The sequence below is a fragment of the Meles meles genome, chromosome 7 (assembly GCF_922984935.1).
Source record: "Meles meles chromosome 7, mMelMel3.1 paternal haplotype, whole genome shotgun sequence".
Classification (NCBI taxonomy): Eukaryota; Metazoa; Chordata; class Mammalia; order Carnivora; family Mustelidae; genus Meles; species Meles meles.
The window spans coordinates 17,498,877-17,515,181 of NC_060072.1; the positions used below are offsets into that span (position 1 = coordinate 17,498,877).

The 16,305-nt window shown below is 41.1% G+C and overlaps 1 protein-coding gene across 5 annotated transcripts in view; it reads right to left on the reverse strand.

Moving 5' to 3' along the window:
- The window catches only part of TXNRD1 (thioredoxin reductase 1), a 68,937-nt gene that overhangs the window by 35,222 nt on the left and 17,410 nt on the right, over positions 1–16,305 (reverse strand). For all 5 annotated transcript variants that reach the window (XM_046011224.1, XM_046011226.1, XM_046011225.1 and 2 more), the window contains exons 3-7: positions 14,061–14,183; positions 12,553–12,625; positions 10,449–10,568; positions 2,628–2,770; positions 2,139–2,254 (exon numbers count right to left, since the gene is read on the reverse strand). In XM_046011224.1, the coding sequence (XP_045867180.1) occupies positions 2,139–2,254; positions 2,628–2,770; positions 10,449–10,568; positions 12,553–12,625; positions 14,061–14,147 (539 nt within the window). In that variant the 5' untranslated portion in view covers positions 14,148–14,183. The remainder of the gene's footprint in view (positions 1–2,138; positions 2,255–2,627; positions 2,771–10,448; positions 10,569–12,552; positions 12,626–14,060; positions 14,184–16,305) is intronic.

A 16,305-nucleotide genomic window follows, 5' to 3' on the forward strand; every position in this document is an offset into this window, starting at 1 on the left:
TATATATACACATACATACTATATGAAAAGTGTTTACAAGGCCTTAGACACTGTCCCTCTCTTGCTACTCAGCTGCTTTGGGAGTAGCTCAACTGCCCATGGCCAAACACAGCAAACTGTATAACTCACGGTCAAACAAAATAATTTTGAACTTGTTTGGAGTAATTCTCCACTAATGTGTTTTAATACGTATATTTGCAAACCCGAACCCCCATCCCTCATCTCAGCACCACAAAGCTCTCTCCGATGTGGCAAATCTGTGATACTTCTTTTTATCTGGAACACCAATTATCAAGAATAGAGAGAAGAGTAGAAGAAAACTTCCAACATAAATGTTTTGTAAAATAAAAACCAACTATAAAAAGTAAAACCTAGGGGCTCCTGGGTGGCTCAGTTGGTTAAGCCTCTGCCTTCCGCTCAGTGTCCTGGGATTGAGCCCTGCAACCGGCTCTCTGCTCAGTGGGGAGCCTGCTTCTCCCTCTCTCTCTGCCTGCCTCTCTGCTTACCTGTGATCTCTCTCTGTCAAATAAATAAATAAATAAATAATCTTATTTTTTTAAAAAGTAAAACCTGACAAAATCTTTTAGTCAAGTGAAGAATACACAAGACATGAGAGAGATCAGAAAGTCATTGCTAGAGTTTGTGTTTTTTTTTTTACAACTTTTTTTTTAAATTTTATTTATTTTTTCAGCGTAACAGTATTCATTGTTTTTGCACAACACCCAGTCCACGCAATATGTGCCCTCCCTATTACCCACCACCTGGTTCCCCCAACCTCCCACCCACCGCCCCTTCAAAACCCTCAGGTTGTTTTTTCAGAATCCATAGTCTCTTATGGTTCACCTCCCCTTCCAACTTCCCTCAACTTCCTTCTCCTCTCCATCTCCCAATGTCCTCCATGTCATTTGTTATGCTCCACAAATAAGTGAAACCATGATACTTGACTCTTTCTACTTATTTCACTCAGCATAATCTTGTTTTTTTTTTTAAATATGAGAAAGGAAGCTATCTAAGACAACAAAGAGAACTGTTGCCATTGGAGCTGCCCCTATATGAGGCACAGAGGAAAAAAACTGTATCTTCTCCCCTGCCAAAAAAGGGCCCCAAAAGAATAATTTATAACACAATCAGGAACTCCTGGGCAAAAAGCATCCAAGAGGACGTATTTATCAACAACCTGTCTTAATGTTGTTGTAATGTGAAATTCCTTATTGAATTCCTAATGTGAATTGTTAGGTTACCATATGATCAGCCGGTGAGCAAAATAAATCACACAGTCAAATCTTGCTTGACTCACTTATTTCAGAAGGCCAACTGCACTGACATTGTGCCCATGCTATTTGGAACAGCAAGGAGGAAGGACTAGGGTTCTACATGGTCTGCAATCCGTCACTCTTTTAGCGTCTGCAAGAACAACCATCTAGTTTTAAATGTTAGACATTTCTGGGCGCCTGGGTGGCTCAGTGGCTTAAAGCCTCTGCCCTGGGCTCAGGTCGTGGTCCCAGGATCCTGGGATCTAGCCCCGCATCAGGCTCTCTGATCAGCAGGGAGCCTGCTTCCCTTCCTCTCTCTCTGCCTGCCTCTCTGCCTACTTGTGATCTCTGTCAAATAAATGAATAAAATCTTTTAAAAAAATGTTAGACATGTCTAATATACACTCACACACGTGTACATTCCCAACATGAATCTGTATGTCAGCACTGATGTTAACTGAGTGGTAAGAAGACCAAGGTTTACAGGCCTGAATTCTTAAATGTTCTCTTGCATAATTTTTCCCTTCTCTTCCCAATTCCCTATCCCTTTGGGCAAAAATGTGGCAAAACGTGGGCAAAAATGTGGCAAAACACTCTGAAGTTCTAGCAATGGACTGAATGGGCTTGAAAAAGCCTGAAAAGCATAAATCTGCCATGGGCTTCTCTTTTTTTTTTTTTTTTTTAAGATTTTATTTATTTACTTGACAGAGAGAGATCACAAGCAGACAGAGAGGCAGGCAGAGAGAGAGAGGGAAGCAGGCTCGCTGCTGAGCAGAGAGCCCGATGCGGGACTTGATCCCAGGACCCTGAGATCATGACCTGAGCCGAAGGCAGCGGCTTAACCCACTGAGCCACCCAGGCGCCCCTGCCATGGGCTTCTCTTACCTGCTGATGCAGTACTCTCTGTCACCAGGGATGCCCAAGTAACGTGGCCTCTCGCCGGTAGCAATGAGAAATCGCTCTGCTGAATAAATTTTTTCTTTGCCTTTGTTATTTGTTGCCTACAAAGAAACCAATGTCAACTTTTAGTAAGTTATTACTCATCAGAGCTGTAGACTTGATAGTTAACAAAGGCCATTCACATTATCCAATTTGATCTTCATAAAAATTTGGTAATATGTAAAATGTTGAGGGTCTGAGCAGTTAACAGACTAGTTCAAAATCATCAATCTATTAAATGGCAGAGCGAAGACTCAAATCCAGGTAATCTGGCCCCAAATCCAGTACGGTCACACTACCACCCCACAGAGAAAGGCCTGTAAGATGGGACTGCAGAATCACCAAACTGGACAGTTTGGGTCACCATGGCTTTTCCTTCTATTAAGAGAATCACTTTCTCTTTTCCTCCCCTACCCCGACCTATCACACAATTACCTTAATCCTGTGAGGACCCACAAACTGTCCATAGGCATTCTCATAGGTGACTTTCTTCTCCCTCAGCGCTACCCGGTAGCCCCAGTTCAGAGAGCCAATGTGGTTCTGTACGGCTTCTGTCATTTTATTCCAGTCATGTTTAACTGCACAAGAAGAGAAGAAGAAACGTTTTTAGCTTTTCAACCGTCAGGCAAAGATCATTATTCAGTAACTATTCACATGGAATACAAAGAACAGAGCTTTCAGTCTAAAAGAGCAGGGCCCTTCATTCCAAGCATATAAACAACTTTTTCATGCTCAATTATTCTTTCCTTTATAGAACACTACCATACAATTCATCATGCAAGGCTTCCTGACAATTCTTAAAACTAAAATAACCAGGCATAAACTTTTTTTCTTTTTTAGAAATGAACAGGAATTTTACTTTGATTGTAAATACTGATTGCTGGGGTAATGAGGTGTGGTAAAGCCTGGGTTTCTCTATTTGTAAAAATCCCCAGGGGATCCTGATGTAGCCAGGTTTGGAGTTAGTAAGCCGGTTAACAGTCTAGACCGGAGGCCAGCAAACAAAGGCCACCTAAAGGGACGCCTGGGTGGCTCAGTCGGATGGGCATCTGTCTTCAGCTCAGGTCATGATCCCAACGTTCTGGGATCAAGTCCCACATTGGGCTCCCTGCTCAGCAAGGAGCGTGCTTTTCCCTCTGCCTGCTCCCCTGCTTATGCTCTCTCAATCCCCCTGACAAATAAATAAATAAAAATTTTTTTTAAAAATTACAAAATATTAAAAAAAAAAAAAGCCAAAGGCCAACTAAGGCCCCACTGCCAAATGTAGCCCATCACCTTCTTAATAAAATTTATACACCCATGATCACTTATTTACATACATCATCTAGGGCTTCTTTTGTGTCACAATAGCAGAGATGAGTAGTTGTGACAGGGATCACTGGGCCTGTGAAATCTAAAAGATTTACTATCTGGCCCTTTACATAAAAAGTTTGCTGACCCTTGATCTAGATAGAGTATTATCACTGTCCCCCAAACCCCCGTTTCACCAAAGAGAGGAAAATTTTTTTTACTTCTATCATAAAATGAATCCTTTGAGGGGCGCCTGGGTGACTCAGTCAGTTGGGCATCTGACTCATGATTTCGGCTCAGGTGGTGGTCTGACCATGAGATTGAGGGTCCACACTCAGTGGCGAGTCTGCTCCAGATTCTCTTTCTCCCTTTGCCCCTCCTTGTGCATACACGCTTTCTCTCTCTCTCTCTGAAATAAATCTTTTTTTTTAAAAAATGAATCCTTTGAGTCAGGCACTAATATATTAAATTTCAATGGATAAAAATCAACCAATCATTCATTAGTAAGTTATCAATGACTAGAAAAAAATAGGGTGCAGATAAAATATACTCAGTGATAGGACAAAGGCAGGTCCTAGGAAAGCTGTGGTCTGCAAGGAAGGAAAACAGAATCAACATATACTGAAAGATCTGCCATGGAACTGAGAAGTCTGAATCTTAAGACTCAGGGTTAGTAAGTAGCTTGACCACATAGGAATCTGTGAACCAAGTCTATGCCACCCAACGGCCAGCCTCTAGATCTGGGAATGACAACACCAAAACTGGTCTGTGGCCTCCCAGAGAATAGATCATCGATATTCAATTCACAGAATCAAAATGTTAAGACTTTGAGACATCAATGAAAACAGACAGTGACTACAGAACCCACTGTGGTTGCAATGCTGAGAGGATGGTGTGCTGGGAGGCAGGGCTGGGGAGTGCTGAGGGAGCCCTGCCCACCCACCCATCTGGCCTCCGTCTAGCAACACTAAAAGAGAAAAGACAAGATTCACTTTTGCTCCCTCTCCCGGGAATGGAATAGAATAGTGTAACTCACTAGGCCAACCATTTAGCTGAAACAATTACCAACATTTTGCCAATTTCATTTCATATACCCCTTCTTTTCACTAGAATATTTAAGATTTTACTTGAGTGTGTGCACGTGTGTGCATGAGCAAGGGGAGGGGCAGAAAAAGAGGGAGAGGGAGAAACAGACTCCCAGCTGAGCACAGAGGCTAACATGGAGCTGAATCCCAGGACCCTGAGATCATGATCTGAGACAAAATCAGACCGACTGAGCCACCCAGGTGCCCCTTTACTAGAATATTTTAAGCAAATCCCAAACACTTTATTGGTGATGTGTTTGGCTGTTATAGTGATTTAGGAATGACCAAAGGCCACTAATGCTAAATACCCTTCACTATAGTTTCTTACAATTAGGAGGGGTCCAGCCCAACATGCCAATAATGCCCCCATGGAGAAATAATGAACCAGACCACAGGTAGGATTGATTCACTTCTGAAATTTCACATTCATAGAACTATTAAATGGACTATACTCTGCTAATCCATCAGGAGATACTATAATCTAAGACATAGCTGAGATTAAATAACAGCATCAAAAAATAAAATTATTTCAAAATTCAAGTTTGACAATTAGACCTATCCCAACCTTAATTCTGTTAAAGCTTTCCTTTGTGGTTATCAGGCCCCACCTAATTTTCATATTCCTCAAACCCTCTTTTCTACCGAAGTTCCTTCTTTATCCTCTGGTATAGTAGGCAGTTACCCTCACCCCCAGTCTCCAGTGTGATTATGCTCAGGCAGAAGGAACGCAAAACTTCCAGCCCCCCAGTCTGGGATTCAGCATCGGGAAACTCTAGCTGCTCCTATGGTCCTGATCTTGCATTTCATTCTGAGAATTAAGTTTCTGTCTTGTAAAATCCAAATTCTTACTTTATAAAACTACTGGTGGTAAAAGGATCCTTGCTGGACTATGGATGGTAACACACCTGGAACCCTAGTTCTCCAGAGCCACACTGCCTCTGATAATACCCCAAATCCACCACCTCCTTGAATTCCCAAACACTACCTGGATACTCCACATCCCCACTCATCCCACCTGCCAGTATAGTCCAGCATTTCTCCTATGTCTCCAGATTCAGCCAGCTTAGTCTACCAGTTATAACCCAATGCTAAGCTTCTGCAGTATAGATTCTAGCTGAGCAGGTAAAGCGTGTAATTTACTTGTGTGTGACATCAATGACCACCACAGCAGCTGGATCTTAGAGCCAGCTGTCCGTTGCTTCTGATCTGACCATATCCTACTAAAGAAATCTGGGCCACACTCTTAACTTTGTTTGACAAGAGTAATCAGACTAACTGAACTTGTGGTATCGTTAACATCTTCAGTGTACCTACTTATTTGAACTTCACAACACCTAAAGAGGTACAGATTACTTCCATGACATACACAGGGAGATCAAGGATGGATGATCTACCTATGGCCACACCCCGATTCAGTGGCAGCCACAGATACACTATATGTGAAACATCAGGTGTGTGTAAGAAGAATTGACCCTGTAACCTCACAATGATCTTACTTTCTTTGTAATGATAATGGAATCCTAAAACTTCAAATACTTAATTTTTTAAAGGCATATTTAATTCCTGAGCACAGGGGAACTCAAATTGATAAATCTAAAAAATATAAAGCAAACAAATCTTCCAGAAAGGATCAATTCATCCAGTTTACATGACTGAGCTCTAATAATTTTCTTTTTTTTTTAAGGCTTGAGACTTCCTTTGTACAATCTGAGTTTGGACCTTTAGGAAAAGAGCAGAGTCCTACACGTGTCACTCCCCCTGTCACAGTCAGATTCAGTTCTGCTGCCTGGTCCAGCTCCTCCTTTTCCTTCACCATGCCTAGAGCTATCTACAGTGTCAGAGAAGACAACCTTCCCAGAACACTGGAGCACTGTTATTTGGTCAAGGACATGAGATTAGACATGTTTCTATTTAAAAAATGCAAACTAAGGGGTGCCTGGGTGGCTCAGTGGGTTAAGCCTCTGCCTTCGGCTCAGGTCATGATCCCAGGGTCCTGGGATCCAGCCCCGCATCAGGCTCTCTGCTTAGTGGGGAGCCTGCTTCCACACCCCCTCTGCCTGCCTCTCCTCCTACTTGTGATCTCTGTCAAATAAATAAATCAATCTTTAAAAGAAAATGCAAACTAAGCCTTCACGCTTCATCTTTGGGAACAGGGATCAGCAGCCCCTAGGAGTTTCTCATTTGAAAAATACACTGCCAAGATTCTTTCTTGCTCTAAGACCTAATGATATCAAGTGGCATTTGTCTAAATCCACCGTACTCCTCACTACAACCACTTTAAAAGGAGGGAGGCGGCAGCCGCTCCCTCAGTGGTGGGTCCTGATGGACACGGCAGATCTCTCCCACCAAGCCCAGCCTGGGTCTCTGCTAGGCCGCAGCTAGCTTCAGAAGTCTCAAGGCGAGAAAAATGGAAGATAACACAGTAAACAAACAATGAAGTTTCCATTTAGGAAGAGTGAAGGGATTTAAATACAGGGAACAGCTCTCACCAAATCCTTTGGGATTGCTGCTGCCAGCAAATACAAGAGGAGGAAGGTATAAAAAGAGAAAATGATACATAATTTTCAAACACTAAAACCTGGAAAGAGGGAAGAAGCACAAGGGTAAAACTGTTAATTTAGGTGAACAAATAATTTCTTTAAAGAAAGACTAGGATTGGGTCCAAGTCTTAAAACCCCATTACAACCGAGCAGGCTTTGCCTGGTCGCTGTCTTGAGCTGGATTGTGCTAATAGTAGTGGCTCTTTATTAGCCCAGTGGCTACACATTCATTAGTTGTTTGTTATATAACTTAGAAATAAACTCAACCTAAATAAGCATAGCTAGTGTTTATTGTCACCTGACAGCGACTGAAATATTCTTCTGCTGGAAAGAGCGATCAATTCACCAAATTCTATTTCACCACCCACCTGATTACTGAATTTATTAGAATTATACTTAGTTGGCCCTGTTAATAAAACTTCACATTCAGCAGAGGCCTGTATTTAACTTTTTAAGATTCTAAAGACTCACTATATACTTCTACGTTCCTAATTTAAGCAATTCTGTTTCCCTGACTTTATTTTCCTGAGAATGAATAGCTTAAAGCTAACAGCAGTTAGTACAACACACCAAATTTAAGTACTAGATCACTATATGAATGAATAAAAATTGTGTGACTGAGTTATATAGCACTGTTATTTACCTAGATTTAAGAGACAGATGCATTCACTATAGATGACAGTATATGGAAATAATAAAACTGCATAAATCAAAATTTGCTTGGAACAACCTTACCTTTTCCAAAAAATTCTGTTTTTTCAGATGAATATCCTTGTTACATGTCCTCTTTAAGAGAGAACTAACTTGATTCAAATACACAACTTCCTATAATGTCTGTAAATGTTTTTCTACATCCCATTAAACAAAGAGCCAAGTGCTTGGCAGAGTCTACTCCAATCTATGGAAACTGAATGGAAGAATTAAAAGCAGCAAGTCCAGAGGAAGGGACAGAAACTGTGTGATGAGTAGCAGCTATCTGAAGCACACCGCTGTACTCAATCCTCACGCAGTGAATGGCAAAGTCAGGTTGTGCCCAGGCCTACCTACTACTATAACCTACATTTTAATGTACCAGGAGGGCTGGGTGAAGCAAGCTCTTAACCCAAGGGACCAAGAATACTGGCAAAGACTGTGTGTCCCCACTTAACTTACATCACCAATTCTACCTCTAGGCTTCCAGGGAACGTGGTCTGCATATCAATGATATTAGTGCATCAGTGATTAGTGGAATCTGCACACCTATTCAATTTGTATTACTCATCTCTGTATTTCCCCAGCACAGACTCCACTGCAAATAGTGGGCACTCAATAGCAATATTCTCTAACTATACCAGTAGAATTTCTAAAACGTCTATGAAGAAGTCTGATACACTAACTGAAGGGAGACCTCTTGTTAACCAGGTACATTAAAAGTAGGTTTCCAGGAAGGGCAGAGTGTATGAATGGCAGACTCAGTGGGGAGACATGCAGACACAGGAGTAAATAACAACTTGGGGGGGGGGTGCAGATGTGGGACTAGAGGTGGACTAGATTATGTGTTAAATTCTTATTCCATAGGTCAAAAGTGTCATCTCGGGGGGCGCCTGGGTGGCTCAGTGGGTTAAAGCCTCTGCCTTTCGCTCAGGTCATGATCCCAGGGTCCTGGGATCGAGCCCCGCATCGGGCTCTCTGCTTGGCAGGGAGCCTGCTTCCTCCTCTCTCTCTCTCTCTCTGCCTGCCTCTCTCCCTACTTGTGATCTCTGTCAAATAAATAAATAAAATCTTAAAAAAAAAAAAAAAAAAAAAAGTGTCATCTCGGCTGCCCTTTTTGTTGGCAAGAGGAAAGGACATGAGGCATGACACCTCAGAAATAAATAATGAAACTCTTAGTACCAGCCTCAGACCCCAAAGGTCATGGACAGAGAATAGCCTTGTAAGGATCTGAGGAAAGAGATGACCCCAGCATAAGAACACTTTTAAAGTAACCGATTCTCTAAGACTCCAGACTTGGAGAAAAAAAGTACTGTTGATTTTGGGGCACCTGGGTGGCTCAGTGGGTTAAAGCCTCTGCCTTCGGCTCAAGTCATGATCCCAGGGTCCTGGGATCGAGCCCCGCATCGGGCTCTCTGCTCAGTGGGGAGCCTGCTTCCTTTCCTTTCTCTCTACCTGTCTCTCTGCCTACTTGTGATCTGTCAAATACATAGATAAAATCTTAAAAAAAAAAAAAAGTACTATTGATTTCAAACAGGAAGTAAAGGCATGAAACAGGAAGCAGAACTAATCTGAGTAGGGGCAAAATGTTTCAAAGCATGTATTTATGCCTTATTTTAGTATTTAATAAACTATTAATCAAAACTCAGAAAAGCTACAAAATAAATTATGCTAGCAAATGTCCCATACCCTGAAGATCTTAAAACTAGTATCACGGGGCATCTGGGTGGCTCAGTTGGTTGAGCATCTGCCTTCAGCTCAGGTCATGATTTCCAGGTCCCAGGATCGAGCCCCATATCGGGATGCAGCCCCATGTCCAGCTCCCAGCTCAACGGGGAGCCTGCTTCTCTCTCTCCCTCTGCCTCTATCCCTGCTTATGCTTTCTCTCTCTCGAAGGAATGAATAAAATCTTAAACAACAACAACAAAAAACTAATATCACATAAGGCTGGAGTTTCCCTCTTCAAGGACATGGTGATCTAGGACATTAATCAACTATGCAGCCATGTCAACCTCATTTTTTTCTACCTGGTAATGCAATCTACTTTCCAAAGGCAGCAATTTCTCTTCAACTTTCCTAGGGTTTCCAGGGTACTCTAGATGTTTTATACAACAAAGACTAACCATCTCTTTCTCTCCAGATAAATGGTCCTCCCCACCCCCAAAATATCAGCTCATGATTGGATTTCTTTGGAGAGAGAAAAATGAAACAGCTTCAGAGGTAAGCAAATACTTACACTCTTTATGAAACTCTCCATATAAGAATTTATTTGAGGGGCAGCTGGCTGGCTCAGTCAGCAGAGTGTATGACTCTTGATCTTGGGGTCATGAGTTCAAGCCCTAAACTGGGCATAGAGATTACTTTAAAAAAATAAAAAAAATAAAAAAAAAATAATAATAATAATAAAGAATTTATCTTAAACATTCTGGTTTTCTATTACAGAAAGGCACTCCAAGTCCAGTATCTGTTCTTACCACAACAGCTATGCAGCTATCTGACACTGAGTAACTGCAGTAATTTAATACATAAAAACCATCAACAATAAAAACTCCAGGTCATTTTCTAGTCCCATAAAGATGGATGGGTGCTTTGCAAGATCACAGCTCAAACCCCTCAAAGCACAAACAGAAGAGCAGCTTCTCCCGCCATACCCGTCTCTTCGGTGTTCCAGCCATAATTGCGAGAGTCTTGCAGGGCCTGTCCTAACAAAGCCGCTTGGTGCATCAGTTTTTTAGGTATGCAACCCACATTCACACATGTTCCTCCGAGACCTGCAACAACATTGAGAAATCAGTTTACATCGAGCATCACAATCCTTCAAAGAAGAGGTCAGTAATTATTACTATGCTATGAAAAGTCATAATTTATTTGCTTAATGTAGCCAATACTGTTTTTACAAGTTTATTCCTAAGACTCATGGCATTTCTAAGCTCAGAGAGCCTTATATATCAAACATAGTAACACATCCTAAAACACAGGAAAAATGAGATTACGACCAATTCCACATATTTCAAAGATTCAGAATTAACTACTGATAAAGATGCCAGAAACTGAAATTTTACTTGGTGCACAATCCTTTACTCACTACCACATCTATGAATAGAACTAAATGGTAAAGGGGCTGTTAGCTGGCCACAGCTGGACTGCAGTGGGTCTAGAACTGCAAGTAAAATCTGGTGTATGTAAGCTTTTTTTTTTTTTTTTTTAAGAAGGTGGTCAAGGACTCCAGGTAACTCAGTCAGTTAAGCCTCTGCCTTCGGTTCAGGTCACAATCCCCGGGGTCCGAGGATCAAGTCCCCCATCAGGCTCCTTGCTTAGTGGGGAGCCTGCTTCTCCCTCTGCTTCTGCTTCTGCGCGCGCGCGCACACTCTCTCTCTCTCTCTCTCTGACAAATAAATAAACAATCTTTTAAAAAAAAGGTGGCCTACAGCTTTCATGCATTCTCACAAAAGGGTTCATGACGACCAAAACAAACAAACAAACAAACAAAAGGTTTAGCATCTCTGAGCTTAAAGAACATGGTGATAGACTGTCTTCATTCAAATAAAATGTAGGCAGACTGAGAGGAAGAGAAAATGGTAAAGGAGTGCCAGACCAGAGGGCAGTGGACTTCACATAAGCCCTCTGAAGAGAATAGGGACTGTTAAGCTCTGCAGGCCGGAGCAGCTATGCCCAATAGAAGAACCGTGACTGATACCAAACTGACACCCAATAAATATTTGCTGAATGGGTCAATTAGAAACTCAGACACTCTCTTATCCAGAGTTCCTGCTTCTTGCTTCTTAAGCTAAGTTGTCTTGATAAGATTTATGTATCACACCAATCCCCTTCTCAAAGGCTTCCTACTATGCTCTAGTTAGATCCAATTCCTCATCTTGACCTACCAGGACCAGTACAGCCTGACACCTGCCCTCCTCTCCATTCTTAGCTCCAGCTCGTACCACCCGTGATAAATTCATGAAGGACTCCCAACTGCCTCAGGGCCTTTGTATGTTCTATTCCGTGACAGAAACTGAAAAAAGTCCCTTGAAAGGGTCTTCCTCAGCTTTTGGCATAGTTGGTTCTTTCTTACTCTTTTGGCCTCATCTGAAGGCCACCTCTTCAGAGGCCCTCTCTGATAATTCTCTCAGAGTTAAACTCTTTCCTCTACCCAGTTCCTCTCTTTTCCACCATATAATTTTTTGTAGTACCACTTATTATAATTCATAAAGTTCTTGCTTATCTTTTGTCTCCCCACTAGCATGTAAACTCCACAAGGGCAGGAACCTCATGTCTACCGAGTCCACTGCTATATTCTCCAATGCTCTGGTTCATAATAAGTGTTTCATTAATATTTGTGGAATAAATGAATAAGGACCATTTAATTCACCAAGACTCAGAAGCAGCATGGGCTATTCATTAAGATATCTAATTCCAGTTCTTACTGAATGTAGGAACTGGTTTTAGAACAGAAATCCACAGGTAAGTTTTTAAATTTTCAGTTATAAAGCCCCTAATTTTACAAGGTTACACAAATATTTAGCTTTAAATCATTATAATAGCTGTGGATAAGGTTTTACATTATCTTGACTCTGCCAAAAAACCCCTAAATTTTCAACATTTAACTGGAATCCGTTTTAACAGCACAAGTAAGAGAGATGTACATATACATGTTTTAATTTTTAAATTTTTAATTGGGTTTTAGGAGCCATTTAAGCCAATACCAGGGAAAACCCTGCTTTTACAAATTCACTTCTAAGATATTTTAAAGCTTACCCCATCTAGTTCCATGAGGGGTTGGAGTGACAAAATCCAGGACCATTACCTTCTTGTCATATTTGGCTGCCTCCTAGAAAACAAAAGTATTAAAATCAATTGGAAAGGTGAACATGATAGACTAGAAATGGGCTTTTAAAACTCCAAGCTATTCTTACTAAGCTATAGTGCCTAAGGCATAACCAGTTACTACTGCCTTGGAATTTCATATACAAGATGATTAGCATGATTCCAAGATAAAAATTAAGCAAAATTCAGATAGTCCTATGAGTAGTTTTAAAGAATATGCAGAGTACAGTTGTAAAACTGTCAGCTGGAAACACTAGAATCCTCTTATAAAATTCCACACACACAATAATACATTAAGGAATAATCCGAAAAACTGTGGTCATTTCTAAGCAAAAACGTGAGTATCCAATTAAAAAGATTTATGATAGTCTATATAACTCTTAATTCAATCTGTATCCTGTAAGTATTTTTTAAAGAACTTTTAAGTTTTATCTAATTCAGTATCTAGGCAGAATATTAGAAACATTTTTCTTCTAAAATTGTCAGATTTCTTAAAATTTCATGTGAAGAGCCAATGAAGAATTTGACGATATCTATAAGGTTTCCAAATCAATTTTAGAGAAGTGGCGACAACAGTCATAAGTTCATTTTACAGAGTACCCTTTATCCTTCTCAGAAAATAAGCTTTGTGTATTGGCAACTAGACCTCCAGGTCATTTGAAAGGACTGAGCCTACGAGTCCTTTAAAACCACCAGAACTAGAGTAAAATACAACCGCTATTACTCCTGAACCACTTACAACAGAGTAGTGCTTCATGCCGGATGCTGGCCTGCTCCTCATTTGGGCTGCTTCGTTTGAACCTACTTTTACTCATCCACAAGCTATATCTCAGGGGAGTATAACCAACTCATCTTTTAAAAGTACCTGTTGGGGAAGGATGACAGGCCCCAGGCCCCTCACACACGGAAAATGTATCTCAGTTTAGGGCCAGAAGCCTCACTCCTTAACCTCCCTTATATATACAACCTCTACCCTCATTACCCCCAAGCTGGAGTTAGTGGTTATTCTTGTAGTTCAGTTTGTAGACAAAGGAGGCAAGCATTTTTAACGATTAAGTTTAAGAAATCCAGCTGCTTTCATTTTTCTATTGGGGATGAGGGAAATAGGGAAATCATCAAAGTGAAAACCTGCGTTAATATTTATAAAGAATAAGATATGTAATTTCAAACCACTTCTATATGCCTTTATTAGCTTTGAAAAGTCAGCCAAACTTAAAATGAATCAAAATGTGTCCCAAAATATTGGGCCTGGTACTGCTATATAGAAGTACTTTCATAAAGAAGATACAATTCAACCTGGAAAAATGATTTATAAAATAGTTCCTTTATAAATATGTCCTGCCCAAGTTAATGTGCAAAATGCACCAAGAATGGCTCAAATTCCAGTCAGGAATATGGCTATTCCCACCAACACCCAGATCACACATAAGGAGCCTTGCCTTAGCAGCTGCCAGTCCTCCTGAGCCCCCTCCAATGATGATGAGGTCGTAGTCATAGGCCTCAGGGAGATCCTCGGAGCCATTCATTTTCAGTAGCTTTTGAAGTCTGCCCTCCTGATAAGCCTAAAGAAAAACAATGGCGGGGGAAATCATGGAACTTAAAAACAACAAAGTCTGAAAAGTTTTGTGAGAAAACCTTTCTTTAAAGAAAAGCAAAAGGAATTTTCAAAGGAAAAATACTAATTTATATTACAGCACCCAACTAGAAAATGTGTAACGCTCCTTTCAAGCCGTGAGCAGTGATGTGCTTTCCTTAGGACTGTCCAAGTACCTTTTCACGTGATGGAGAGCTACCACGGAGACGTTTCCACAGTACTTCTACATACATTAGGGCCTGACATTCCAACAAGATCAAACTAGTCCTAAATCGAGTCTCATCATCAGTCCTTTTTTCCTAGAATTATTACACCAGGATTCAAACTAGGATTTTAAAACATGTGTACCGTATGTTTTTAATAAAAGTATTAATTCCAGGAATGCCTGGGTAGCTCAGTCGGTTAAGCGTCTGCCTTCAGTTTAGGTCATAATCCCAGAGTCCTGGAATCCAGCCCCAGAGGGCTCCCACTGCCTGCCACTCTCTCTAACAAATAAATAAATAAAATCTTTAAAAAAAAAACTATCACTACCAGTCAGCAGCATCTTTATTTTCTACTGTCAAAGGTACCACAATGAGCAGGCTGAGGTCTTCAGTTAAGATGGGGTCCTGGCAAATGGCAACTGAAACAGATCAGCCAAACACTTAAGACTTTTCTACACTGTGTAAGTAAAAATTCAGAAAAAAATCATTAGTTGACATTTCACTGCATGAGAAATTAAATGTAAAAGTCCCTGATTTTCAAAGGCATTTTCTTTTTCTTTTTTTTAAAGATTTTATTTTTTTATTTGACAGAAAGAGATCACAAGCAGGCAGAGAGGTAGGCAGAGAGAGAAGGAGGGGAAGCAGGTTCCCTGCTGAGCAGAGAGCCCAATGCGGGGCTCAATCCCAGGACCCCAAGATCATGACCCGAGCTGAAGGCAGAAGCTTAACCCACTGAGCCACCCACGCACCCCTCAAAGGCATTTTCAATAAGCAAAGGAAAAAAGGAGGATGGAGGAGGCTAAGTGAATAAACACGACTCTACAAAGCTTACTTTTATTTTTAAGAACACATTTTATTTTTTTATCATATATATATTCTTAGTTTTTTAAGTCATCTCTCCATCCAACATGTGGCTCGAACTCACGAACCCAAGATACTCTACTGACTGAGCCAGCCGGGTGCCCCTCAGGCTTACCTCTTTCATCTACCTGTGCTCGAGGCCTCCTATAACTTATTTAGGATTTAGTTTCCATGTACTTGCCACATAACAAGGCTTGTAATATAAATATTATAGACTTTTAATTTTTTAAAAACTATTTCATTCCACTAGCTTTTTTTATTTTTTAAGATTTTATTTATTTATTTGACAGAGATCACAAGTAGGCAGAGAGGTAGGCAGAGAGAGAGAAGCAGGCTCCCCGCAGAGCAGACAGCCCGATGTGGGGCTCGATCCCAGGACCCTAGGAGCATGACCTGAGCTGAAGGCAAAGGCTTTAACCCACTGAGCCACCCAGGCGCCCCTCCACTAGCTTTTATACACATTTCATATTACCTTGGAAGATTGTTCTGGTAATATATTTAATATTACCTTTTATTAAAACAAAATTGTTTTAATAATCTACGGTAACGTGAGACAATGGTTGGAAACACTGTTAACAGGCACTAAAAAAATTTTTGTAAAAATCAAATTTTAATCTCAATAGTCAAAAAGAGCCCCCAAACTTACCAGCCCAGACTGCGTATTTTTCTCCTGCCTACCATCAGTTGTAGGGGGTGAAAGGCAGAGCTTAGGGTCAGTAGAGCAGGGTTCTTGGGATGTGGAAGGGGGTGCAGTAGAGGAAGGTGAAGGAGGAGGCACGGCACTGTGGCTGGCCCTTGGCAGAGTGGCAGGTACACATGGTGGCTTGGGGACTGAAGGGAGCACACGTGGAAACCAGCAACAACGGGGACCAGACGGCCTCACCCTGACCGTCTGTACAAAAGGTCTAACATGAGAGGCTGGTAAACACAGCCAGTATTCACGCACTTGCATTATGGCAGAAGCTCCTCCTTCAACAGAAGGCACTGTAGGGGGAAAAACAATTTGGTAATAACAATAGCCATTCA